Below are 27,736 nucleotides of genomic sequence, written 5' to 3'. Positions count from 1 at the left end.
GGAGGCCGCTGAGGCGCAGCTCGGCGCTGCCATGGGCGGCACCGGTGCAGGCCCGGCCGGCTGCAGCTCCTTCAGCGGCGGTGCCCTTTGGTGTGCTGAATCCAACCCAAACATACGCATATGCCTGGGTATATATAGAATATGATGTATATATCTTTGTATATGAAGCATTCATTTTATTTTGTTGCAAGCTGATGTCATATTAGTGAGAGGTATAGAGATGCCACCTGTGTGGGAACAGACCTCTAGCTCTGAACAATTACCCCTCCACTAATTTTCCTATAGTTACTTGCTCACAAAGCTCAGCTCCTCAATTTAAACACGTTAAAACCCACTAAAATGTAGGAGAGGCCAGTGGCTGCTCTTTGAAGCCAGCTGTGGGGGCACTAGTGCAGCCCAGCTGCCTCAAAGTGGGCCAGGACAGCACCATCAGGTCAGATGGCACAGCAGGGGTAAGGGGGTGGTGAGAGGATGTTTGCCCAAACCTCGTTTTGGTAAAGCAATGACCACCATCAACTGGATTAGACAGCAGATAAGGAATTACCAGGAGACTTCTGGTAAAAATGAGTTTATCTGTTACACTGCCACCACTGGTCCCAAGTGTATCATCAATTGCCAGTTACTTATGTGTTGATAGGAAACCAGTAAACCACTCGGATCCCAATTTGATTTAAATCACAGGAACTGGGCAGGTTTTGCCTGCAATACACATCTTACTGAACAGTGCTGCATTGGCAGCCTTTGCAAATCTCTGCAGCTGGGACAGATGTGAAAAAATACAACAGCTACATGAGATTAACTTGCAATATTTGGCATTACTTCAGATGTCCAATCTAGTCCCTGCTCCTTAGTAATCTATTCCCTATTCATGCCTACGTCCTTCTCTCCCCATGGCTATACACACATGGGGCATGTGTACATACTGAGCAGTTCCTTGGTGTTACATGATGAAGCCTTATGCTTTACAAACTGATATGATCAGCTGCCCAAGCAATGGAAGTCTTTCCAGACCAGATAATGATCAATTGTCTTAAATAAATATAAAATGTTGGTACAGTACTTATGTACATGTGTGTACGTGAACTGCAAGATACTATACATGCATTTACTTTAAAGGAGATTCTCATATTCATAAAAAATAAAACACTTACATTCATCATTTCCTACAGTATTTTTTCTTTTTACGAAGACTCAACCATTTTACCTTTTAACAGAGATCTAGAAGATGAGAAACATGCAATTCTAAAACAATTAAGGGATCTTTTGCAAAAGAAAAAAAAAGTAGAATTTTTGGACACGTTGAAAAAATAATCTTCTGTAACACAAATGCTGTGTTCAAATGAATGAAGCTCAGACACTGTTGCATACAATCTGATTTCTATTCTTCTTCCCCCCCCCCTCTTTTTTTTTCCTAAAGTAAAGCCAGATTACCTTTGAAGAATTATTAAATTCTAAGCTGGTATTGAAGGACCAATACATCAAAAAGTGTTTCCAAGAATCTTTGCACTCACTAAAGAGACTACTGCATCCTAATGATGGTGTAAGAAGAGCACAAAGTTTTCCCTAACAGGAAAATAATACAGATAGCACAAGTGTGACAAAAAGTGTTTATTTACAGGATATGTATATATTAATTTTTAATTCTTTAATTAATATTTCCCCTTTGTAAAGCTATCCAGGTTTAAAATGCCCAAGCCTGTTAAGAGAAGAAAACATTCTCAAAATAAATAAGAATCAGGAAATAAAGTCAGCTACAGTACACCATCTGCTTCCACAGTCCTCTTGTAAAATATGTTTGAGTTAATAGTCAATTGCATTTACAATAACACATTGACACTATTCACTCTAGTCTGCTTATGTGCTAAACAAATACCATCTTGGCATGAAGAGAGACATATGTTCAAAAAAAGAAAGAAGCATTTGTCACAGCTTCATCTGAATTTACACAGGAAAGAGCCACCTCCTCAGCTGAATTAAATCCCTAAAACTCCTTTGCTTTTGAAGAAAATCAGTCATCTACTGTCTCCCAAACAAATACAAGCACTACAGTTCTGAGGGTCTATACTGTATTTTGTACATTACTACAGTATTTCTGAGAGTAGCTTCACCATGAAGGTTAGACCAGACACGTCCTAGCCCGTGAACTGGTATGTGACTGTCCTCCAGAATCAGCAGCCACTACATGCCAGCTTTTTGAGAAGCTCACCTGAATGACCATGTTTTTTATTCCTCATCATCCACGAACTTTGTTCCTTAAGTGCCTAGTCCAAAGTCAATAAGCAGAAGCTCCCCAGGATCAACATGTGGCCAAAACACTGCCAGAGGTTAGCAGTCTGACACCTGTTTGCAAAGAAGGCCTTCCCTAGAATTTCTTCGTCCCTCCAGGGTGTTCACATGGAAAGTTCTTGCATAAAAACTTGCAGGCACACATTTTCCAGAGCAGACTGAAAAATCACTTTAAACTGGAAGCCTAGACACCTGTTTTGGTTAGGCTACAGAACCCTTTAAATATGCTAAGTATCAGAAAACTACTAGTGTGACCAAGAACAGATGCTATAATACAGCTTTCCCAAACTAAGCACAGGACTATGTTGGCATGGACTTACATTTAGAAATACAACTCATGTCCAGCAGCACACAGCCTTGCAGACTTACCAAATCAGTGTATGCTAATTCTTTCTGTACCAAATTCAGAATTGTATACACTGCACCTTGAAAACAGGATTTCAGCCAACAGGACTAGGGAATTGGTTCTAGGTAACTCAGAATATTTATTATTTTATTAAATATACCTGTCAAGGAAGTTTTCAGCTGGCATTTTATCCTGAATTTCAGTAAGCATTAAAACTGAATGACATTTTGTTAGTGTTTGGTTCCCTACTGAGAATTCAAAATACATTTTCAAATTTAAAGAAGTGCTTTAATTTTTTTTAACAAAAAGGGAATACTTCCAGTTTTTACTTGACTCTCAACAGCAAGGGATAATTTTCCTGGTACCTCCAAACTCTGTAGTAGAATCACAAAGCTTTTTTTCCCCACAAGCAATTTATCCAAAGTGACAAGGCTTAGTTCTCCTTTCAAACAGATGTAAACAAAAAGTAATTCCACTACAAAGAATGAAGTCCTGAAAGTTTTACAACATGCTAGTAAATTTTGTGCTTCATTCACAGAACTCAACTCGACAGGTTGAGCACACCAGAATGCCATGCCCAGAAACACACGTTAGCTTATGCTTAACATAAAATACGATGGGTTAGAGCCTGTTGTAGGCTATGAACACCCAGCAAACCACAGGCTAAAGCCCCACAGATCAGTCTTCTGATGCTGTAGATCTACAGAAACCAAGTCTCCCATCATTCCCCAAGTGGTTCAATCATATATATATAAATTAATTTGAAAATAAGAAATTAAGATCAATGTGACTCTGTTTCCCACTTTCCTTGAAACTTCAGTGTTTTACTACATCCTTGTGATTTATAGCAAGCTACTAGCATAGAGCTTAAGTCTTACTTAATAAAATTTCTTTGTACAAAGCAGCATATTTAATTTTTGTTTTATATGTGAACAGTGATTTCTCCCTACATATAGTAGTTCAGCACTCAGTGGCATTTGCTCCTTAAGCTAAAAAGCCATTAGCTGGACAATAATACATAAACTTTACAAATAATTTAGATTCAGCTTTTAAACAGAGCTAAAAAGGCATTTAAAAGACAACATATTTATAGTTTCCACTCAGAAACGAAAATTATTTTGAAAATGCAGAAGTAAAAATTGTGTTCCTTTGAGAATGGGTACTTTCATACAAAGTAAAGAATCACCCAAGAAAGTCATGGTGGAAGACAGAAAGGCGAAATCTCTTCTGGCTTTTTGACATGGTTAGTGGAAATCAATTTTGTTTGTCAGGGATGCATAAAATCTTAGTCATTGTCATAGCAAAGCTGTTATTTAACCACGTTGGAAACAGTTTGAAATGTGATTCAAATAGACCATATACATGTGCATGGGATAGTGCTGCCAAAATTAAAACAATAACAAAAAATTAATAAATTATTGCACTTCAGAAGATTTACAGAAGAGTCTCCTCTTAATATCTAGGACACCACAAGGTGCTCCAGGCAAACTGGATAAATCTCCATGCCTGAATGAATGGCCATTAGCTCTTGGGTGCAAAGGATGTGTATAAAGCTGTTTTGGACTCTCTAAGGATAGGGCTTTGATCAATTATTTAACTTTTTCATTTCAATAATGCATCCAGTTGTGTGCACAAGTGAGGCACGGGTCTCACAAAAGCACAAGACGTAACATCATAAAACCTGATACTGATAGCAGAACAAATCTCTGGCCTAGGCTGGAAAAAAAAAATGGAGGTTTTGGCAACTATTATATTTGTTTGTTCTTAGACTACTTTTGAAATATGGAAGTCACACTTTTAGCAAGATTGGCCATTAAAAAAAAAAGTCCGTATGAAACACAACCACACTAAATTTGTAACTATTACAAATTAACAACAGCATTGTAGCTCTTTACATCTTTACTGTAGTGTTCCATGCCATAAAAGCACCATGCTCTTATGAAGCCCAGGAAGCTAGATGTTTCATATCATCTTCATCCTCCACTCTCTTCCTGGTTGATGCTGCAGAGAAAGAGATTAACAATAATCATCAACTAATAGGAGCAGAAACAAACATTTTATTTGTTAACATTAGGACTTCTATAGTGCTCAGTTTGAAGATCTCAAGTCACTTTACTGAGTAGCAAGCTAAATGTAGGTAACATAGTGATGATGCTGTGACTAGCATGACCCACCGTTAGCTCAAACATAACCCTGATGTTAAAAATTATAGGTCTGATTTACCTCCTACTGAAAGACTCCCACAGAAAATTTATTGGACCTGTACACAGAGAGTAAGCACGCACCACAACATTGCCAGTTCTCTCACATCCAGGTCCCTTCTAACCCCTACAATTCCGTGATTGGAAGCAGGAATTAATGACCTGTCCCTTCAGCTGTGCATCTTGATACCTTTCCAAACAGTACTAAAGGGTTCTGCATGTGCAGGTCCAGTCTCAAAATGGAATCAACGTATTTTAATGAGAGTTACCATTTATTAAAAGGGAAAAAAAATCCTGAACTTACATTGCTCAGGTAGTATCTGTGGCTACTCAGGTAACTGCTGTGGTCACAGCAGCAGCAATTCCCATTTCTGTTCTAGGTCCCACACGCACCTCACTTTTTTTTTTTTTTAATCCAAACCACATCCCACTTCTTTACATTACTTGAATGAAAACCTCATATAAACAGTCTTCATTCAGCAACCTACAACCTGCATGCCCTACTGCCCAGGTTCGGCCTTAGGCTCTCCCCAGCTTTGTGCTGAGTGCATCAGGATTTGCATTACTTGGTGGCACCACCCTTGTGTGTATGTTTTACAGCAACCAGTTGGCTCCTGCCTGTGGCAGCCCTGCTGCTGGGAGCCACCATCTCCAGATAGACTGAGAGTACCATTTCTGAGGGCTAAAGCTGGGAGAAGGACATGGGAGACCCTGTGTCCAGTCCCTACTCTGCAAGTGCCACTGGCTTACTGTGCAGCTGGGGAAGGTCATTGTGCCTTGCTCCACATTATTTTCCCCATCTCTAAAATCAGGAGGTTAACATGCATGTCCAATTAGAAGCATTATAGGACCATTAACTGTTCATATTTTGTCATTTCTGTGTTCTGTAAGCATACAGTTACAGAAAAGATTAGCCAGTTTTACAAGGCCTTAAACTGTATAAACGTAGCTAACTAATTTTGCCTGAAGCAGTCATATAGAGAGATGAGGTAGAAAATCTGAGATAGTGAGAAGCACATGGAGATGGCCTGGGTTTAATAAAAATGTCAGCTGACACAGCTGGATCTGGAAAATAATGCATGAACAAGTCGTTAAGTGCCCAGACTGCAATTTGCACTGAGTTTTCCTAAATCCACTTTTTACTAGCTGTTCTACAGTTTACATAAGTAGATGAGGCCACAGTCCCAGTCTGAATATTTTAAACTGCTTCTCAGGGATTTAAGTGTTGACTGCCAAAACACACATAAGAGTCTTCAGGATGAGCTGATCTGGGCAACCTGTTCTGCAGCAGAATGCACCAGGCAGCTTGTGCTGCGTGTATGCTATCTTTGCCACCAAATATTTATATTCTTTTTACGAGCATCCGTATACAGCAAGTCTTTCAGCTGATAGAGCAAGAGGGACACAGTGAAAGATAGAGTTAAAAGTTGACTGTCTCTGGCTTAATTCCAAACAAACAGGGCAGAGCTACAGAAAAATCAAGACTACTGCTTAATGCCAGGCATGTCTGTTCTATAGAAAGAAAGGAATGACAGACAATATTTCTTTAAATTTGTACTTCCTGCTACCACATTCATCTCTACTTAAAATACCAGTGGCAAGTATCAAACCACTACACTATAAAGCTGAAACTTTGTCATGCAAACATTTTGAATCTAGGTCAGCCTCTTAATTAAAAAAAGACTGAGGATTTAAATTGCCTGAAGACAAAATAGATCTTCCCATTCCCCAGTGACCTATCTGATCCACATCACAGTACCTGAAGTTCAAGTCCCCTGAATTGGCTTCCCCTAATCTACAGAAAATTTGGTCCTAAGTATTTTCATACAGGAAACTGGAATTCCACTTAGCTTTTTCTAATAGTCACATGCAAAAATTTGGATAAGGAATCTATAATGCTTTAAAAATTAAAAGAGCTAAATACATATCTATGATTTTTTCTTCCTCTCCTCCTACTCACAGCATGGCATAATAAAGACAAACTTGAAATGGAAAGTAAGCAGTTTACCGGGGCGAGAAGGCAGCGAGGTGGATGGAACACTTGGCAGTCTGACATCTGCCATTCTCTTGTTCATTTCTTCTTGCTCCAGTTCTTCCAATTCTGCCATCAACTCATCCTAAATTCAAGGAAAATGTTAATAAATTCATTGTCCTGACAGCAATTTGAGTCAAGAGCACTCGTAACCGCTATAAAGCAAAGCATTACTGAAATAACAGTTTATGCTTGAAAACAAAGTCAGAAGCCAGTCATATCAGAAGTCAGCATATTGCAAGTAAAATTTTCACCAACTGCAGGGAAAAACAGTGAAACTTAACTGAAAGTTTAAACAAGGACAATGAAAGTTAGAAACAGGACAAGGAATAAAATTAGAAGAAAAATGCCAGTGCAGTTAGTATTCATGTCAAAAGCAGAGGAAAAAGTCCAACTGCCTTCATCTTTTTTTTTTTTTCCAAATCTAGAGTCTGTACATTTTAAGCAGATTCTAATTTTAGTGCGTGACTTTTCCCATTTTAAAAACCATACAACTTCCACTGGGTGGAACACAGACTGTCATTAAATGTTGTGCTTCAGCTCTATCACACTAAGTCCTGGATTACATCTAATATCAAAGCAGCACGGATCTCGTGAGTCCTGTTACTCACTCTTGAAGCACATAACACCCTTAGGCTTTTAGCTGCAGAAGCTAACTTGGACAGATGATCAAATATCATTGTATAATACTAAAAATAGAAATGCTTTACATTTTTAAAAAAGCCAAGGGCTTACTCCTTCATTGGAGTTTCCCAAAGAAAGGAAGCTATCTATCAATCACAGTGTAGAGAAATAGACCTTTGCCACAGTGATAAAATGGTTCAGAAAGAACCACTGTTGGGCAAATGGGGCTGGGCAAGAGTGGCTGGCACAAAGTGAGATCTAGGGTTCAAGATGGGCTTTGCCTACCCATTTATACCTCGCTTATCACCAATGTAGACATTAAAATGATGATTATGTAGCCAGCACAGGCCTGCCTAAGTTTTTATTTTATATATACAAGGCCAAAAAAGGCTACAGTTCACAAGTCTGATCTAGTTCACAATGCAAGCCCTAGAATTAAAAATCTAAAAATTAAGAATTTCAGCATCAAGTCTGCACCTGAAGATGTTCAATCGATGGCAGCTATCTCAAAGAGCTGTGGAGGGTGGGGCCCCACATCTGTCTAATGCATTTAGTTAGGTGCAAAGGTAGCTGTACTTTAAGTACTTCAGTCAGTGGTGTAAGTATCATCTTCAGAAGTTAGTGTCCAAGCTGTTGTAGTCAATGGAAACGAGTATTCCTGAAGACCTTTAGATGACCATCTAACCCTTTCCAAGACCAAATTAAGCCTCAGCAACCCCTGCTGAATGCATAAAATATCAAGAGGTAGTACCAGTCATGACAGGCTCTTTATTAAAATTTAAAAAAAATGAAGCAAAATAAAAGTAAAAAATAGAGAGGGAGAGAGGGAGAGAGAGATGGAATAGTGGAATAAACAGTGGCCATAATCTTTAACATAGCAATGCAATGTCTAGAATATTGGTTCTCTAAGTGGGAGACTCAAGTTTCAAGTTCTCCTCAATCATGGATCTAACTTGTGTTTCCCATAACTCAGGAACTGCTGTACAACGAGGCTGTGGAGCATTGTAGTAGCTACAATAAATAATCCCCTTCCTCCTCTTGAACTTAGGCAAAAAATGAAGCAGAGGGCAGATACTATGTGGAGAGGATCAAAACTCTCAGGGTCTAGACTTCACGCACTGGAATGTGTCTATTTCACATCTGATTATCAGAAAACATGTCTCCAGGCAAGGATTCACCCCCTCCTCTCCCCTGAGAGCATCCTACTCAGGTAGGGCAGAGCTTTTTTTTTTTTTTTTTTTTTTTTTTTTTTTCTTCTTCATTACATATACAGTGTCATGCCAGGGAGAGAGCCCTACATTCACATGTCTATTTTGAGCAGCATAAATTACATGTTTCAATTATCTCCTTACACCCAATGCACACACGTAACGAGGAAATCAAGTGTGTGGTCAAAAAGTTCTTCAAAATAAATAAAAACTAAGCATCCTCCTCCAACACAAGTGACCTCAAAAACTAGTGATTAAGTCACAAATTCTAGCACACTTAGGCTGACGTGTTATGCAATCCAGGCTTCCCAATGACCGAACAAGTACTGCCACTATTAGGCTCATATGAAAAAGTAGGTGATGGTACAGTGATACCCCATGTGAGTGTGGCTTATTTTCCCAGAACAGGAAACATATCCATTAACTTGGACAAACAAGCATCGCTTAGAAGCTTTCAGGTCAATCTGCAACATCATTACTGAGTCTAGACTCAATAAGTTAAGCACGGATGAAAAGAAAGTGACACTGTTCAGGATGGCAGCACGTTTAAGTTGTCTGAAGACCAGTTTATGCCAGATAAATGCCATTCCTTATGTCAGTATCGATTAAATGTTTCTTGAAAAGTTGATTTTCATTTGAAGTACAAAAATAGGAAAGCAGATAATGGAAAGAAATATACAAAGAATCACTACTATTTTCAAAAACTGCAAAGGATAACTTGTGAATGATAAGGCAAAATATTAATCAAGCAAAAAAATATAGCATATGTATTTTTCTTTGTTGTCCCTTTGGGTATGTAAGAATAAATTAATTGGGAAGGGTGGGAACTGTTTGATTCTTTAAGGTGTTATTCATGATTCCTAGCACTTGGTCATTTTAACACATAGTTAACTGTTTGTGTTACTGGGTTTGATCCTCAGCTCTGCATCCCACAGGCTGTAGGATGTACAGTCTCACATACTCATATACAGCCTCTTTGCATATACTCAGCCCTTGAACACTATGTCCTCCTTAGATACACAAAATCAGATCCAGCACTATTGGATGAAAGCTACTGCGACAAGTTTCTAGAAGGTCCTAGATACCTTTTTTGACAGGTTTTCAGAAGAGTGTTTGAGGACAGAATCCTTGTTGCTTCTTACAGCAATTACTTCCACCTCATTAATTTTTTTTTTTTGAAAATTTGGAAAATAATGAAAGGACTGGAATCTCCAAGCACAAAATAAAACCCCTTAAATTTGGCACATATATCCAAAATTGTGAACGGCAGCCAGTTCATGGTGTAGTGAAAGGAACATGCACTATGCCTATTTTGAGTACAACAAATTATATATTTCAGTTTCCCTTTGGAGAAGTACAAATTATATGCTTTAGTGACCTCCTTCCATGGTACAATTGAAAATACTACAATTGAGAATACCAACTACAGGAATACAGCTAAACCCCTCATTTTCATTTTATATATTTAATTCTTTTTTTTTTATAAATATATAAATAAATATAAAATGTGCTAGATATGGTAAGCTAGAACAATGATTTCTCAAAAGGTGAGGATGTGAAATTGCATTCTCTGGAACAAGCCACTGCACCACAAAATAACTATTTTATAGTCAAAACTCACAGTCTTTAGTAAAGTACTGACCTCATCAAACTCATCACCAAATCCAGCTCGGCTTGAGATAGCTTCTGAAATTTCCTGAGCAACATTTTGCTGGTCAGTGATATCTTGCATCAAATCATCAATCTTGTTCAAGTCCCTGGCAAAATAATAAAGTTTTTAAAAGTACATAAATGAAATCCTACAGAAGAGGCTCAGAAACAGCTGATCAGACCCTATTTTATTTCATGCCCATGGATGTTTAAACTCATGGGGGAGTGTTTAAACTCATGGGGAAGAATTTTCCTTACCTAAACCTTAATATTTCCTGGCAAGCTTCTGTATGTTTTAGCCACTCCAATTTCTTCCACTTTGGCTTTATAACGAAAGCCATAATGCAGCAGCCTGTGCCTCTCCCCACCTCTGTGCTGCTCACAGATCCATCAGTCAACAGTCATATTCTCTAGGCAGACTGTATCTCCTTCCCGAGGTCAGCATCTTTGTTAGATGGATCTTTTCTGATGTTAAGCATTCATCAGAACTAGGGGGAGCTTAACAGGACCCCATTTAAGTGCTTCCCCTTATTGTTAACTACAGTATTGTTTCAATTCCTGTTTACTTCTGCCAGGGCAACCTTTCTGATTTAACTCTGTTTATTCAGGCAGGAGAATGCGCCATGAAACAATATAGAACATATAAAAATAATATGCAAAAAAATTACCCTCTCTTTTATTCGAGTTCAATTAGTACTTTGAATCGCAACCTAGCTTGTGGACTTTGAAGAAGTGCACACAGTTTCCTCAACTAAGTTTTATTCTGGAAAAATTGAGGGCAGAAGCCAAGGCAGATTTAATAAAAACTAGTACCAGCTGGATCTCCTAAGGTATTTGGATTTCCTTCTAGACTTGCTGTTAAGAAAAGTTATTTTTCTGCCAAATACAACATCACAGCACCAATAGCTTTCCTGACATTAAATGCCTGAACCAAAACAAAGTCAAAACTGGCTGACTTAGTACATAGCAATGAAATAGTTTAAAAGCTATTGCCAAGCTCATCTTGAAAGCTAGTAGAAAGAAAGGACTTACATATTTTCATGTACTTTTTTCATAGCTTGTGCAGCATAACCCATATTCCTGAGCACTTCTGTGTTTGTGTGTGAGTTTTCCAGCGCCTCTCTCTGGAACTCGATGGTTGAGAGCGTCCCATCAATTTGATTCAATTGTTTCTCATATCTCTTTTTCCTCTTCAGTGCTTGTAAGGCAGCTGTAATGCAGAGGAGCACAGTACACTGTGTATTTTCGTAGCAAAATGCAAGTACAAGTAGTTCATTAACAATACAACCTGGAGAAGTTATAATTCTCACCCTCCTACCTGACTAGTAGAAAGGCAAACTTTGACCACACCAGACCACCAACATGCAGTGTGCATGAGCAGGAAACCTCATTTAGATTAACTCCTTTTAGAAGCACAACGAAGAGCAGCTTCTTCCTCCACTACAGGAGATCTTGAATTCCATCCTGTGTACGTGGGCAAAACAGGGAAGATGGGAAAGGAAAAGAAAAACATCAGAGAGAAATCAGAAAGGACATGAGAGAGAATCAAAGGAAGAGGTAAACCTGAGGCAAAATCTGAGTAAAAGCTAAGGAAGACAGAGCGAGAAGATCTGTCATGATGACCACATCTCCATGAATGCTGCTTTCTAAGTTTTGTTGTAGCAGGAGAGAGTGTCAGGTATAATGGAAAGCCCAAAGGACCTAACCTCGCAGGTGGGTTAGATCAGAGGAAGGACTCCTCTGGCTTTCAGTTGTATTTTCCATAACACTCACTGAGGAGCATGATCTTTAATCCTTAGAACTTGAAAATATATAGAAGATACATAGCCTTTGTAAAGGGCCACAATAAAATCTCGCAACCCTCAATTATCTCTGTAAATCAGCGAGATTACTGTTTTGCATTTGATAAGTTATAAGCAGAACACTTTGCCCAGAGTAAATCATTACCAGCATAAACGCGTGACAAGCAGGAGGAGAAAGGCTTTCACTCAGTCTCTGTGTGTGGAACACACAATCTTGCCACAAGTATTTCCTGACCTCTGTTCTTTCCAAACTGTACATGTGCCAGGCAAAAAAAAAGAAAAAAAAAAAAAAGAGACTGAGTTAACCCATTGTTTTTTCAATTCTAATTAATACCTGGATCTTTTTTCCTCTCTCTTGCTTTAATTTTTTAACCAGGTTCAGAGCCAGCAAGCAAATGCAGCCCCCCATGCTTGAAAAACAGCAGCAATTACTGTTGGTGTTTTGTTTAAACGATTACCCAAATGCAGTGACACTGAATCTAGACAATAGGGTTTCCAAATGAAGCTAGGATCCTTCCAAAGAGGGGACACTGATTTACAGTGTGTAGCAACATACTAAAATATTGATTCAAACACTTGCAGAAAAGCAGTCAATATGGTCAAAATTGCTGCTCATTAGTCACACAAGGACAGGTATTTGCAGAGACTTTGAAATACAGAATGTCTTTAGCACCTGTAGTGATGGCAAACCATAGTCACAATAGATAAAACAGTATTCAAATTGAACATTTTCCCAGCTTTTGGGGCATGCTCTCCGGATTTACAGTCCCTAGTACCAAATAGAGTCTGGTCAGTGAATGGATTGACAGCAGCCCTGAGGAGAATGACATGGGGGTGTTGGCTAATGAAAAACTGAACATGAGCCAGCAGTGCAGGCTTCCAGACGAAAAGCCAACCGCATCCTGGGCTGCATCAAAAGCAGCATTGCCAGCATGTCAAGGGAGGTGACTCCTCCCCTCTGTTCTGCTCTCATGAGGCCCCACCTGGCTGCGTTCTGCTCTGAGGCCCCCAGCACAAGAAGGACATGGACCTGTTAGAGTGAGTCCAGAGGGCCACAAAGATGCTCAGAGGGCTGGAGCACATCTCCTATGCAGACAGGCTGAGGGAGTTGGGGTTGTGCAGCCTGGAGAAGAGAAGGCCCTGGGGAGACCTTACAGTGGCCTGCCAGTACCTAAAGGGGGCCTACAGGAAAGCTGGGGAGGGACTCTGTGTCAGGGAGTGGAGTGATAGGACAAGGGGGAATGGCTTTAAACTAAAAGAGAGTAGGCTTAGATTAGATATAAGGAGGAAATTCTTCACTCAGAGGGTGGTGAGGCCTTGGCACAGGCTGCCCAGAGAAGCTGTGGATGCTCCATCCCTGGGGGTGTTCAAGGCCAGGCTGGATGGGGCTTTGGGCAACCTGCTCTGGTGGGAGGTGTCCCTGCCAGTGGCAGGGGGCTGGAAGTAGGTGGTCTTTAAGGTCCCTTCCAACCAAAGGCATTCTGTGATTCTCTGATCATTTATACTTTGAAAATATGCCTGAAACCCAGTCAAAGTCATGCAAGTGGCAAATGTAAGAATTCTAACTGTTGTAGCAATTCCAAAGTATAGCAGTTTGACTTAACCCAAATAGTCTTTCTACCTGCTTATTTTCCCTCCTTATTTATGGTTATTATTGGTACTGTTATGAAACCAGACACTTCCTTCCTCAGCTTCAATTTGATCAAAATTTGATCCTGTATTCTCAGATTAGGCCAGAGATTCTAGGTAAATTTAACGTTCTGAATTTGCATAAGAGTGGCTGTACCAGAGAGGACTCCCGACACCCTGTGGACAGAGGAACTCTAACTGGATGGTGCAGAAAGGCTTCAACTGAAGGAAGCAGCTACCACGGGGAAATATTTCCAGACAGTCTTTTTCACGAATGGGACTCTGTGATGGAGCTGCTCTTATTGACTGCTCGAAGAGAAAATGGACTTCCTCAGTTACACACACAGCAGTTGTTTTCAAAATCCTGAAGGTTCCTGTATAAATATTTAATTAAACCACACGCGAATTAAGAAACCTCAGAAGAAGGTCAACTGTGAGACTTCCCCTATCATAAACAGCTTTTCCTAATTATTGTACCACAACACCATTTTACTTAGTTCTCTGTAGTTTTACCAGTGACTTATAGAACAAAGCACTTGCTGGCAAATCAATTCATAATCCTCGCTTATCAAGCGAGGTATAACATATTCCTATACCACACTATATGATTTTCTCACTTATATTAAATGAATCCCTTTCCTTGCATGGTCCATTGCAATCATAGCTCCCATTGGTGAGAAAGGAGAATTTCCTTGTTATTTGCAGTCTGCTTTTTTGTTGTTGTACAGAATCAAAGTGAATTTCATTATAAGTGCTTTTCTACTGTACATACACTCATTTTAAAATCTGTGTGCAGATTCTCAGAAGAACAAAATCTAAATGCTACAGAAAAGCTATCACATAATAACCAAACTGAAAGAGAACAGGTTTTTTTTGTTTGTTTTATTAAAAAAAAAAAAAAAAAAAAAAAAAAAAATAAGAAACTGAGGAGAGAACATCAACTTACTTCACTGATGGTCTAAGAACGACACTGAAAGAAGGTATGCCCACTTCCAAGATTTCAGAAAAGGAAGACAGCCCAGGTAGGAAGAGTCTAAGCAGGGGCAGGGTCTGAGGAAGCAAGAGTAATATCGATTTAACCAAGAAGAGGTAGAGATCTTCCCCAGGAAAACAAGTCATCTCTGACATTCTCTCTGATAGGCTCCAAAGAAGCAGATTCAGCTCCCACATTTCATAATGGAGTGGTCAGCAATTGCTTTAACACTTTTCTTATGCTCTACTTCCAACTCCAGCAAGCAGGATAGAGATTGTAGATTAGGAGCCACTGTTTTTAAACTGATTTTTTATTTTATTTTCAAGTTTGTTTTTTTAAATTTTAATTTCAAGCTGCAATAACTGTAGACTATTATGTCAGTTTAAGCACATGTATTAAGAACTACTGTTATTAACATACAAACACATTTCCAGTGTCACCACTAAACTTATGCTTTAGTAACAAAGGAGAAATGACTGATCCTGGCCATATCTGGCAACGGCAATAGTAATTCTGACCACACTGAATGTATCCAGGTTTCTAAAACAGAGAACAAAATTGGGACAGAAAGAGTCAAACACCTTCATCATGGTCTCATGACAGATCAGAATAAAATGAGAAAGCACAGTGATAATCAACACTGTCAGCCCACCAATACCCATCAGCACAGGAATTGCCAATCTCATATTGTGAAGTAGAGATAAGAACGTTATCCAAAAGACCTTAAAATTCCCAGGGAAAAACTGGTTATGTCTTCACAAGACATCACCGTGAAAATACTGGATCTCATCCTTGGATACAGTTAACAAAACCTCTGCTTCAGTCCCTGTAAAGGACTGATGGATTACAGAATCTGATCTCACGCTAGCAACAACCAGAAGAAATGATGCTGAGGCCACAAAAATCAGACCACCTTAAGCAAGATCATTATCAGCATTCATAATCCTTAAAAACTTGTGGGGGAAGGCATGTACAGTTAAAACTGAAGCAGTAATTCATTAATAATGATGCTCTTTGACTCATTATAACCACTCTAGTTGGCAGCAAGACACTTGAAATGCGATCAAGAAGAGCAGAGAACAATGGCTGTAACACAGAACAAAGATGTGCTTAAAGGCTTCCCCGTATCTCCCTGCCTTCAGTCCCTACCTGTCACACACCCCGCTACAGGGATGACAGCCCTGTCTGTGTCAACACGCAACTACTGCATCACTCTTCAGTTTCAGTAGTGTTCAGGACACAACTAGCTCATTGTAAAGGAATGCTACGCGGCTACACCAACCCTGCCCAAATGTACTACACAGCATACTTACAGCACCTACTTGAGAAAACCTAGGTTATCCCAACTTTTTCCATAGGTTTTGTCCTCAGTAGTATTGCATCGCTCTCCATGGTTAAGCTTTATTCCTACTCTGGATGGGGGGGAAAAAAACAAACAAACAAACAAACAAAAAAAAAAACACTATGACTTCTTTTAACTTAGAATCATAGAATCATAGAATCATAGAATATCCTGAGTTGGAAGGGACCCTTAAGGATCATCAAGTCCAACTCTCGACACCGCACAGGTCTACCCAAAAGTTCAGACCATGTGCCTAAGTTCACAGTCCAATCTCTTCTTAAATTCAGACAGGCTCGGTGCAGTGACCACTTCCCTGGGGAGCCTGTTCCAGTGTGCAACCACCCTCTCTGTGAAGAACCCCCTCCTGACGTCCAGCCTAAAGCTAACTTACTTTTAATCTCTCTTCATTTAGCTTTTTCCTTTTTTTTAGGATCTGTGAAAGATGCCAGGCTGAGACAACACGCACATTTATGTTATTTTCACAAGCACAGATGCACTTCAGGAAACCCATTTCCTTTATTTCCTTTTAAATGGAGTTCTCACACAGCAAACTAGAAATCAAAAGCCTAGTGGGTGTGTATGGGGTGTGATATGGGACAGGGGAAGGAAGATTCAAAAGCATAGGGATTATTGTGGGAGAGGTAAAAAATAAAAATAAGGCAGCTTTTGAAGAACAGAGGATAAACTTTTCCCAGGACTACCATGTAGTAATATTTTCTTGTACTTTGTGCTTACCCATAAATTCAGCATTGCTGATGAACTTGCTTTAAACAAATAAGCAAAGAGCTATGGTCATTGTTCAGTCAGCACGTGGAGGCAGTACCCTTCCACATGCTAAGTGAATGACCACCATGAAGGTGGGAAGTCCTAGATGAAAACAGTTCTCTATATGGTGAACTGCAATGTGATGGCTATTGTCCTAACCCAGGGCCATAAAGAAACCTGCTATTGCCCTTACTAACGTGGATATGGTGTTCTGGAGAAGCACAAAGAAAAGGTAAGAGCCTGCACCTACATAGCACTAGTCCCAATTTCTTGCCTCAAGCCTCATCAATTTTGATATTTGGGATCACTTTGTCTTTTAAGCTTTCCTGCATGACCTTCACAGTAGTGAAGACGAAAGGCCAATTTGTTGCTGGAGTTAGCAGGCATGCACTTGACAAAACCAATCAAGAGATACCCGAAAAAATACAGCAAGACTATATATATATAGATAGATAGATAAATACTTATCATGGTATAACCTCTGCAAGGGGAGTTCCAACACAAATCACTCTTCAGATAACCCTGAGCTAGTTTAGCTACAGTAAAATATTAAGAGGGAATACTGGAAATGTATCATCCCCAAAGCACAGCTAATTTCAAATTAGGCACAGGAACTACAGAGATGCACGCTCCACAAAGGAGGAGCCAAAAATATTTAAGTGATGTTTCACGTGTACTTGCATAGCTAATATGTTATGGGTCTAAGTCAAGTCTTCTGATGTCACATGAACCCATCCAAGAATCATTTGAGCTCATGAAAACTTGTTAGTCCTTGAAGATGATTTCACTTGTGTCAGTGTAACTGACTCACACACATGCACCTAAAAATCAAATGAGATCATACTAATTTGGTGCATTTTCTATACCTGGATACATCCTGCTTCTGTCCCAGACACTCCCATTTTAGGTTCCACAAGCTTCTCCACAGATGTAAATATGGAAAGAATAAATCAAAGATTAGCCACTAGGTCCTTTTGAAATATTTGTTTTAACAAAGCAGCGTAAATTAAAACTTTTATTCTCCCATTTGCATGTATGTTTACATAATGCTACTTAAGGCTAGTACAGCTTTCTTCTGAACTACAGTATGGTAAAGCTGCTAATACACTAATCAACAGTGATTAAACTAGCACAACTGTTGTATCAAATGAGGGGTATCCTTGGGGAATTAAGCTCACTCACTAGCCTGCCAAATTCAACCATTTCAGCACAGCAAGGTGAGTTTCTCTTGTTTCTCATGATTGTAGTTTCATCATCCAGTTTTGGCATTATAGCCAATTTTTTCATTAAAAAATTCCCGCACTGTACTTATTGCCTTGCCGTCTTTTTACTGTCCCTAACTGTAGGTCATGCACAAATGCAAGAAAGGAAAAAAAAGGGAGTTATTTTTAACCACAATCAGCCCAGCAATCCAGTTTGTAGCACAACTCTGCAAAAAGCTATATAGATAAAACCAGGGGAATTGCACACTGAGCATAGCAGTGGACACAAACACCTGGGAGAAAAAGTCACGTGTTGAATGCTGCATGCCTGAAGCACAAGGTGATAGGCTAATACCTGGAACCAGCACAGGCCAGCCAGGTTAAAGGGGAATCCTAAAGCAGATCCACCTTCTCCCAGTAATGGGTCCTCATTACAGCCTCTGCACCTTCACAGGTGTCCAAGCTCTTTTGCAGTTGTGGAGTCAGAGAAACTTAACCAGCCCTGGGTAAAAATAACATAGCTGAAAAAACAAGACATTTTAATGCTGTATCCCAGCTTTCTAGAACACACCCTTCAGGGAGCTCTGTCAACAGAAGGAAGGGAGTAGCATGGGGCAGGAATGAGGCAGGAAACACTGCTTCTTCCTGCAGCAACACCAGCCTGAAGGGCAGACTTGGCATCAAGTCCTACAGTAGCGTGTCTGGACCTAGGTAGGAGTTGCTACAGACACCAGAAGGAGCATGATCTCTTGAGTCAGCCCCGCCACTCGTGCAACTGCACGGTGAGCCAGCTCTGGGAGCCATCCGGTCACTTCGTCCTGCAGTAGAGCTGCAGCTGCGTCACCTCCCTGATCTAGATCGCTGGGCCAGCTCACAAGTGCCAGCACCTGCACAAAAGGACAAGAGAAACTTGGGTTGAAGCCAGAGAAGTAAGGAGTTTGGGGCCACAACAACCCAAAACGTGGCAACCCAACAGCTCATGTGCTGCAGGCTGGCAGGCTCGATTGCTGAACTGGCCTTACTCCCTCAGACTGTTTGTGCCTTAAGTCCCTACTGATGCTTTTAAATCCTAACTAAGTGCTTTTTGCTAACCATTAGTAAGTGCTAAAGTATTTCCAAATACATTAAAGGGCTAACCGGAACACCTTTAAGGTGCAGCTCCACACAAGCTCTAAATTACATGCCATTATCTTTTCTAAAGTATCCAGCACCAGAAAGAACACAGGAAAGTTTCTTGTTACATTGTGAACCTTGAATTCAAAACATTTTGCTTCTGTTTTGAAGCATTTAGGGGACAATAGATCTCAGAGCAGACAAAACAGGATTCCAGGTGACTTTAGGAAGTAATTACCCTGCTTCTCAAAGGCCCAAGACACTGCCTACCTGCAGCTCAAATTGCTTACTAGAGATGACAACATTGGTGTAAGCGAGATCTGAACGTTATTATCCCTTAGTACCCTCTCCTCAGAAGCACAGGACCAGCAGCCACTACAAATACCCTGAACCTTTGTCTGTTTCTCAGTTTTAGCACATGTAACAGCCTCAGTTTCTCGCTTATCCGCACCCCCAGCGCTCAGCACCAACACCGTGCCCCCCTTGCCGTGCTGAGCAGCGCCTTGATGCCCGCGACACCCAGGATTTAAAGCCTCGCAAGGCCCCGAGGTGGCTCCGAAGGGCGCAGCCCTGTGCCGGGGCTCCCTCACCTCGCTTGTTCTTGGTGCCGTGCTGCCGGGCGGCCGCCAGCTCCCTCTCGATGCGCGTCTCCAGGTACTCCTGCTTCTTGCTCAGCATCTCCTCCGTCTCCCGCAGCCGGGCCAGGGCCTCCTGCGGCGTGGGCCCCCCCCGGCTCTTGTGGGCGGCAGAGCCGCCGCCCCCCTTGAAGAACTTGGAGATCTTGCTCATCTCGGCGGCCTCAGCTCGGGCCGGGGCTCCCCGCTGCCGCCGCGGCTCTTCCGGGGCTCCGCACCTGGCGGCGGGGCGGAGCGGAGCGGGGCTGGGTTAGGGACGGGGCTGGGTTAGGGACGAGGTGTCCGTGAATCAGGGACACCCAACAGCACCGCCCCGGGGCGGGGACGGCCGCCCCGTCTCATGCTGAGCCCCGCCTGCCCGTGAGGGAAATGGCGGAGCTGGAGCTGGGGCGGCACTGCGAGGCGGAGGGCTGCCGGCAGCTCGGTAAGGGCGGCTGGGGCTCGGCTCGGCTCCCCCCTGCTGGCGGAGCGGGGAGAGGAGCGGCCGTGGGGGCTCCCATGTGGGAGCTCCCTCTTGGGGTGTCCCCGACGCTGGCTCGGGGCCTGGCTTCTGTTGGTTTTGGGGTTGTCACAAGGGATCGTGCGGTGTCTTGGCTCCTGGTGCTAATGCTTGTAGTGGGGAGATACAGCCAAGAAGAGATCGTTTTGCTGCTGGGCAGCGTGTCTGAGAGGGATGTTGTTAAAAGGAACAGTCAAAAAGACAAGAAAAGCTGCATAATGAAAAAAAAAAAAAAAATCCGGTTTTAGTTGTTAGGGTAGATTTCCCAAAGCCAGGCCTTGTTGGTACAACATGCAGCAGCCCTACATGGTGCATTGCCATTGCCTGCCTTTTCAGTGACATCACTAGTTATTTAATCCTTGTTTTTGCTAATTGTTGTTGCTCGGTTTTTCCATTCTTAACCCTCGCTGACATTCACTGCTTTCAGGAGATGATGTTAATGAAAACATAATCACTAAAATACATTTCTTTTTAATGGGCAGCAAAACTACTTCTGCTGAAGGTTTTCTGAGGCAGGTAGTGAGTTTTGTAGGTGAAGTGACCAAAGTCTTCATGATCTGAGCTTTGTAGTCCAGTTACATATTGGTCCATCAAGATAAATCTGAAGAATGGAAAACTCAAATAATGGCCTAGAAGTGGGCATTCGTTGTCATAGTTGACATGGCTAAGTTCAGCAGACGGTGAAGTGGTTTTATCTGTAACAATTGATACAGTAGATGGGGAATGTGTGCAGACTTAAGAAGTTACATGTAATTTAAATACACAAGGGCAGTATGCATGGTGTAAAAGATAGGAAGGAGCAGGACAATGAAAGAAGCATTTCTCTAGGAATTTAAAGCACAATTCCAGAATGTATATAATTTACCTCCTGGTGTATTTTTCAGTAATACTAACTAGAGGAGTTAGCAGTATGACTGTGTTACAAAAGCCTAGGTACTGTGTAGATACAGTTGTTAAGCATCTTTGTAAAGATAACTACCCCATGCAAAAGTAAATAATGTGGAGCAAAAGTTCATCATATAAAAAATTAAAAACTATGAGCAAAACAACAACCATGTTGCCCAACTAATACAAACCTCTTTTTCTTTCAGATTTTCTCCCCTTTGTATGTGATGGCTGTTCAGGTGTCTTTTGGTGAGTTTTCCTGTTAGAGTTTAGTGTGGCAGTTGTTGTAGGCCTAAATGTTGTATGAAACATACTGTAACTCAATGTAGATACGTTCAGTTAAAAAAATAATTTGTTCACTGACCTTGCAACTTTGCTCCCAAGCGGCTGTTACAGAGGTTTGAAATCAGAGGGAACATCCAGAATACAGATAACTTATTATGGAAGCCATATGTATGGGAGCCTGGTTTGTACTGATTTGCGTCTGGTTGTTTTGCTTTTGTTGCTTCCGTGTAGGAAGAAAACCTAAATTTCTTCCACAGTCTTAAATCAGAGCCTGCACTTTGATTTATACTTAAAATTAGCAGCCTAAAGTTGAGAGCAGATCTAAAATTTCTCTTTAAAATGTTAGAAGGCATTTGTGATCCAAAACCATTAAAATGGACAAATTTCAGTTGCTTTGAGGTGAATTTGTAAACATGCTAATGACCTTATTCTTTTGTAATGCTTTGTTGGCATGGGGCAGAAATCCTAAGAGATAAATTATATAATGAGGAATAGCATAACCAATCCATTCAAGTTGTGAAATCTATAGCTTAGAACAAATTCTAAGAAAATTTCATTGTGTTGCCATGATAAAACTTGTCAGATAGCTCTTAAGACACTTAAATGTTTTCACATGCAGTTTTCTTCTCTTGAAATGTTGTTGATGGTGTGGTGTTTTCTTCTTTTGCCACTAAGCCTTCAGCACAGGAGCCGGGATGCTCATGGGTGTTCTGAGGTAATGTAATAATAAATGACTACCTTAAATTTCTATGCAGCTTAACTAGCTATTAGACATATATGCACAGTATATAAGTATGAATTATCCAACTTAGTATGTGACAAGCTTAAGAAATGAATGCACTCTTTTACTGTGTGTCAGAATTTAATTAAGTTTGAGTAGGAGGATGGTTCTTTTTCTAACTGAGCTAAACTTAACCAGGGCAAGAAAAGTAGGAGAGAGTTACTGAACTATTTTTGCCCGTATAATTGAGGGCAAGCACAGTTCTTTTGGGAAGCTGTGGTGGAGATTTGTCTGTAATAGTTGTTTATTTAGACAGACTATTTTGTACTGATTCTTAGGTGAATATAAAAAACAATTCTGTGAAACCGGACCAGCACAGATCTTACCCATGCTCATATAAGGACTGCAATGCAAAGGAGCTTTTACCAGTTCTGTGTCCCTACTGTGAAAAACATTTTTGCCTAAGGTGAGTGGAACATAAATACTTGTATTAATTTCTTCCCCTATGCATTAATGAACAATTTTTTCACTGCTGTTTACAGACACCGGCATCAATCAGACCATGAGTGTGAGAAACTGGACACACCACAACCTCGAATGGCTGCCACCCAACAGCTAGTTAAACATATTATAGGCAAGTACAATGGATATATATCTTAGTTTTCTTTAGAAGCCTTGAGACCTCCTGTAAGGATCTAGCTTTGACCAAAAGAAGAGAAAGTATGACAGCTCTTTGTTTTAACAACCCTAAATTCCCATGTCAACATGTAATCGTGTTCATTGAGACTCACACAAAACAACAGTAGCAGATGTCTAGGAAGACAGTCTTTGAAGATTAAATGGGGCTTAGTTTCAGAATGGTTGTCTTGTTCTTGTACTACAACTACTATAATTGTAGCTAGTCGTTTATATTTGCATATTAATTCATATGCAAATAATGTAGTTGTAATGGGTGCACATGTCAGTGTGCTGAGTTTATACATATGTAACCAAACTGGCAAAAAAAAAAAAAAAAAATGACTGATGTAATGTTTTGTAGCTTTTAAGCAAGATCTGGGGCAGGAAAGAGAACAACTGAATGCTAGGTATTAAGTGTAGAAAGGAGGACCTGAACGTATTGCTATTTGAATACCATGATTGCCACAGGTACAGAAGCATTGGAATTTGTATCTCTTCAGCTTTTGCAACCTGTTTACCTGGTTCCAGTGCTTATCTGCTTTTCTGTGCAAAGGAGTTCTGTTAGGACTGTAACCATTCCAGATATTCTTGAATGGGAGTCCCTAATATCATGGCCTCAGGAGGGCGTGACAGGGGTTGACACCTTAGAAATATAGTGAGGCCCAATAGACTTATTCCAAAATATGTTCAGGAGGAATGTGACTCATGCTAACAGGAATAATATTGTTCTCAGATTCTAAAAAAAATGAAGAAGCAAAAAGCAAAAAACGCAAAGGAGCAAAAAACAGTGAAACAGCAGCAAAAGTGGCATTAATGAAACTGAAAATGCACGCGTGTGGGGACAAGTCCTTGCCTCAGGTCAGTTATACTTGCTGTCAGTGATTGACTTCTCAAAGGAAAGAGAAGCTTTCTAAATTTCTGGTTCTTCATCTAATTCCCTCAGTTTGGTTTTGGATTTAATTCTCTAAGTCCATGGTCACTTACAGATTTCAGGCAGGCATCCAAAAATCAATCTCACTAGTCTCATGTAAAGACAAGATACCTATATAGATCTATATAAGATACCAATATAGAGCTCACAGCATTCAGGACAAATTCCTTTATAGCAGAAACATGTTTGCCTGACACAGGGCAAACCCATTTAGTGAGATACTTTTTGTGATGGGTACTGAGAGGCTTCTGACTCACGCAGGATACAGTTTGCACAGCTCTGTATCAGTCAGATTGAATTTGTCTCATACTAAACTGAGCTCTGCGTTCTGCACAAATAAGAATGAAGCTTTGCAGCTCAGATTGAAGACACATTTATTACATTTCTGGTTGAAGTATGAAGAGATCTGAAGTCAGTTGTTCCTGCCTTTGTATTGGAAGAGGGTTTGGACAGTTGCTTTGTGTATTTTATGCCTTTAAATTCTCTGAATCTTGAAGTATTTCAGATTCCTTAGTGTTTTTCACTACAGTGGCCAGTTGAATATGGTGTTTAGGTCTTTTTTGCGGATTGTGTTTGGTTTGGAAACAACTTAATTCCTTCATCTAGAGTTTCACTTTAGATCTGTACTTAGGCATTCTCTTAAAATAACTATTTTAAATTACTTTAGACCATGCTGTTGGGCTGGAGCACACTGAATTTAGGCCTCTTATATTAAATTTATAATACTGAAAACATTCTATGTGATAATTTTATTGTTAGATACATTTAATTGTTTTTACAACAAGTACAGTTATTCAATTACTGAGACCTCTTATGAATTTCTCTTTTCTATACTTTGTCATGCCGAAAAATCAGACAATTCTACTTAGGCAGAAGACATAATACAAAGACCTGCTTGTACCACTCATCGCAGATAGTGCCACTTAAATAAATGTATGCTGGAGGGAGAGTGATTCACTTCAAACATTGTGGAGCATAATAAAAAAAAAAATCTGCCCTTAATATTTCCAAGAAAATTAAAGTTGCTTCCTAATTCCAAAGCCAGTAAGGTCTAACAAGTGTAGCAGAAATTACGATATGCTAATTTCTCTCATTAATTTTCTTATTTGGATGTTAATTCTTCAACCATGTAGAACGGTGATAATTTTAACACTGATAAATAAGCCTGTTATCCTCCAGCACCTCTCACTGTTTAAATTGCTAGACTCCTTCTGGCTATCGTTTTTTAGTGTCTTGTATTGCCCAGCTTGTTCCAGTTTAACAGATTTTTTTTTATTTTTTTTTTTTTAATATGAAGTTTCTGGATTTGGAGGCACATTTGCTCTGTCATCACTATATAGTGAAGACTGATAAATGTTTCTTGGAGGTGCACACAGCAAAAGGACAGAGGGCAATGTGCACAAGCTGCAATATGTGAAATTCCAATTAGATTCTCGGAAAAACATTTGCAGTGTGGGTGGTCAGACGTTTGAATAAGCTGCTCTGAAAATACGTGATATCTTTGGGATGTTCAGAACTTGACTGAATCTGACTTGGAGCGACCTGGTTTGTAGTTAGGTCCAGCTTGAAATTTGCCCTGCTTTGAGCGTGGTTTGGACCACATGACCCTAGCAGTGCTTCCTGACTTTTCTTATTCTGTGATCAGGAGAATCAGGCTATATTGGACACATCTTTTATCTGACCTCTTTGTTGCGATTAGTTTTCTGCAGATAATTGCTTCCTTTGGGTACACCTTTCAAGACAGACTGGCTCCAAACAGGAGGGCCATGCTGCAAAGTAATGTTAGTTGCTGTGTCCTTGATTGACTGATAATCTCTTGGGTAGTGCACAGAAATTCTATGAAGCATATCCCATCCTTAGGGATGCAACAGTAGAATGAGTGGTTTTGTGAATTATTTTCCAGTGAGCTGTCAGAAACTGTCTCATCCTCCTTAGATCTGGAGGAAGGTACCAGGGCACTGTTAGCAGATGAGTTGTTAGCATGTGTCTGTAATAGGATGGCTGTGTTATCTGTTTAACAAGCTGTGGTTGTTTACAATTTAGGAAAATTCATGTCCTGTTTCCGTTGCCCCTTTGTAATATTCCTGAGTGTTACAGATTTTTTTTTTGTGTGTGTGTGTAGAGCACTTAGGTTTGGGGAAAAATTCAAAGATTAAAATTTGTTCTCAGTTTATGAACACAACTGAGGGGGAGGATAGATCCATACTTTCCTAGGGAATGCATAAATCTTAAAGAAGACTTGTTTCTTATTTGATAGTGTCTGGCTTGGACTCATAAAGGGCAGTCAACTGATGGATATACCAGTTGCGCTTGTGTCTAGGCATGAGCGCCAAGAAAAATAAACCTGAAGAAGGGGCTGTCTCATTCCTACTCAGAATCTCTTTCTCATAGGTTACCCTTGAAGTTTCTTAAACAAATGGTTCAGCCTAGCAGATATTGAAAGAACTATTAGTAGATAAAAGGATAAAAAATGGTATAAATGAGTAGGTGGCACTGATTGGAGTGTTCATTTGTGAAACAGACATTTCTAGAACATTGAATTATTCTGTTTTAACAGGCTTTGCGTTCCAATTTGAGACAGATTGTACTGCTGCAAGAAGCCAGCACTGCCTGTTTAAATTCACCTTTTTCTCCTCAAAGCAGTCACTTCTATCTAATGTCTGTCTATATATAATACTCCCTTGAAGTCTGAAAGACATTCTTCCACTTTTCTGAACTTACAGTCCATCATATATGTGCCTGCAGTTGGAGGAGATTGGACTTGACGGTCTCAGCTGTTTCTTCTACTCTGCGTTAGAATGGGGTCTTTGTCCTGATGGAATAGAACAACTAAAGTTTAGAATTTGGGGGATGAAATTTACCTTTTTTAACTGAAAAATACATATGTATGTAGTTATGTGTTTCTTCTGTGATTTTTGTTTTGCTTTATTTTTCTTTCTTTTTTTTTTTCTAGACAGAGAGAATTTACTTTCAAGTATTTTTACCAAAGGGAAACAAAGAGAAAAGCAAGTCCATGTTCTTTTGCAGTAAGTGGAGTATTGGCAAAGTAGTAGACTTCGCAGCTTCCTTAGCAAGCCTTAAGAATGACAACAACAAATCAACAGCCCAGGTAAATCAGTGATGATGGTGATGATGATAAACATTTTCCAGGTTGTTTTTTTTTTTCTTCTTTTAACCCTTGCTCCCTCTCCCTCATCCTGCACTTCTTGCATCTTAGGCAAATTTTGATGTTAATTTCTGCGTTATCTGTCTTGCAGAAATTGAGGTTATGCCATACTACCTCTGGAGAAGCCTTGCCATTTGAGGACACATTGGAAAAATGGCTATCTGATAAAGAATGTCCATTATTCAATGGTGGAAATATAATTTTGGAGTATCTTGATAATGATGTTCTATTTATAGAAGACACAGAGTCATACATAAGTTAATTAGTAAATTATTGCAAACAACAAAAAAGATTGATTTTTTTTATTTTTTAGAATTCTGGTATTAAAACCAAGGCCATTCTCCTTTTATATCACTGTTATGTCAGAATATGCCCTCACTTGTGAAGACACAGGTCCTATCAATTCCTCAGTTGCATAACTGGCAGAAGAACTATGTCCTAAAAGGAATATTAGTTATGTTAACTAATATTACAGATACTATCTAAAATAAATTTATGCTTTATTTAACTGTAAGACATCAATAATGTTTTCCAAAATTTTTATTTATATTTGTGTAAATTACTAGAAAAATGTATATTAAAAACAAATAATGAAAATATAAACTTGCAGTTATGTCAGTTCTTTGAAAGAGAATGTTGGTTTCTGTGAAAGAGTATGTTGGTTCCGCGAAGGAAGGAAACACATTATACTCTTGCAGCATCTTTTCGAAATCTACAAGAACAGATTTCATTTAGCAATGGAGCACTTTCCAACAGATCAGCC

General features: G+C 39.9%; 2 protein-coding genes across 2 annotated transcripts; one reads left to right on the top strand and one right to left on the bottom strand.

Moving 5' to 3' along the window:
- Window positions 1-1,634: 1,634 nt before the first annotated feature.
- Window positions 1,635-20,097, bottom strand: CHMP4C (charged multivesicular body protein 4C). The gene is made up of 5 exons (XM_032182870.1): window positions 19,764-20,097; window positions 11,380-11,557; window positions 10,340-10,454; window positions 6,842-6,950; window positions 1,635-4,633 (listed from the first exon to the last, which is right to left on the bottom strand). The coding sequence occupies exons 1-5, from the start codon at window positions 19,960-19,962 to the stop codon at window positions 4,569-4,571; spliced, it is 666 nt and encodes a 221-aa protein (XP_032038761.1). The 5' UTR covers window positions 19,963-20,097; the 3' UTR covers window positions 1,635-4,568.
- A 69-nt stretch (window positions 20,098-20,166) lies between these two features.
- On the top strand, window positions 20,167-27,482 carry ZFAND1 (zinc finger AN1-type containing 1). The gene is made up of 8 exons (XM_032182039.1): window positions 20,167-20,232; window positions 21,399-21,441; window positions 22,153-22,192; window positions 22,537-22,664; window positions 22,741-22,832; window positions 23,610-23,734; window positions 26,761-26,916; window positions 27,065-27,482. Exons 1-8 carry the CDS (start codon window positions 20,178-20,180, stop codon window positions 27,233-27,235), a joined length of 810 nt encoding a protein of 269 aa, XP_032037930.1. The 5' UTR covers window positions 20,167-20,177; the 3' UTR covers window positions 27,236-27,482.
- The last annotated feature ends 254 nt before the right edge of the window (window positions 27,483-27,736 follow it).

Source organism: Aythya fuligula, chromosome 2 (genome assembly GCF_009819795.1).
Source record: "Aythya fuligula isolate bAytFul2 chromosome 2, bAytFul2.pri, whole genome shotgun sequence".
NCBI lineage: Eukaryota > Metazoa > Chordata > Aves > Anseriformes > Anatidae > Aythya > Aythya fuligula.
Note: the sequence above shows the minus strand (reverse complement) of the source record. Positions and strands in the feature narration are given on the sequence as shown.

Excerpts from the sequence above, each read along its gene's own strand:
- CHMP4C (XM_032182870.1), bottom strand. The coding sequence starts at position 19,962 with ATGAGCAAGATCTCCAAGTTCTTCAAGGGGGGCGGCGGCTCTGCCGCC. Across the intron at positions 10,455-11,379 it reads AAAAAAGTACATGAAAATAT|GGACTTGAACAAGATTGATG; the intron begins GTAAGTCCTTTC and ends TTATTTTGCCAG. Across the intron at positions 6,951-10,339 it reads TTGGTGATGAGTTTGATGAG|GATGAGTTGATGGCAGAATT; the intron begins GTCAGTACTTTA and ends CCTTGAATTTAG.
- ZFAND1 (XM_032182039.1), top strand. The coding sequence starts at position 20,178 with ATGGCGGAGCTGGAGCTGGGGCGGCACTGCGAGGCGGAGGGCTGCCGG. Across the intron at positions 23,735-26,760 it reads GGGACAAGTCCTTGCCTCAG|ACAGAGAGAATTTACTTTCA; the intron begins GTCAGTTATACT and ends TTTTTTTTCTAG. Across the intron at positions 26,917-27,064 it reads ACAACAAATCAACAGCCCAG|AAATTGAGGTTATGCCATAC; the intron begins GTAAATCAGTGA and ends TCTGTCTTGCAG.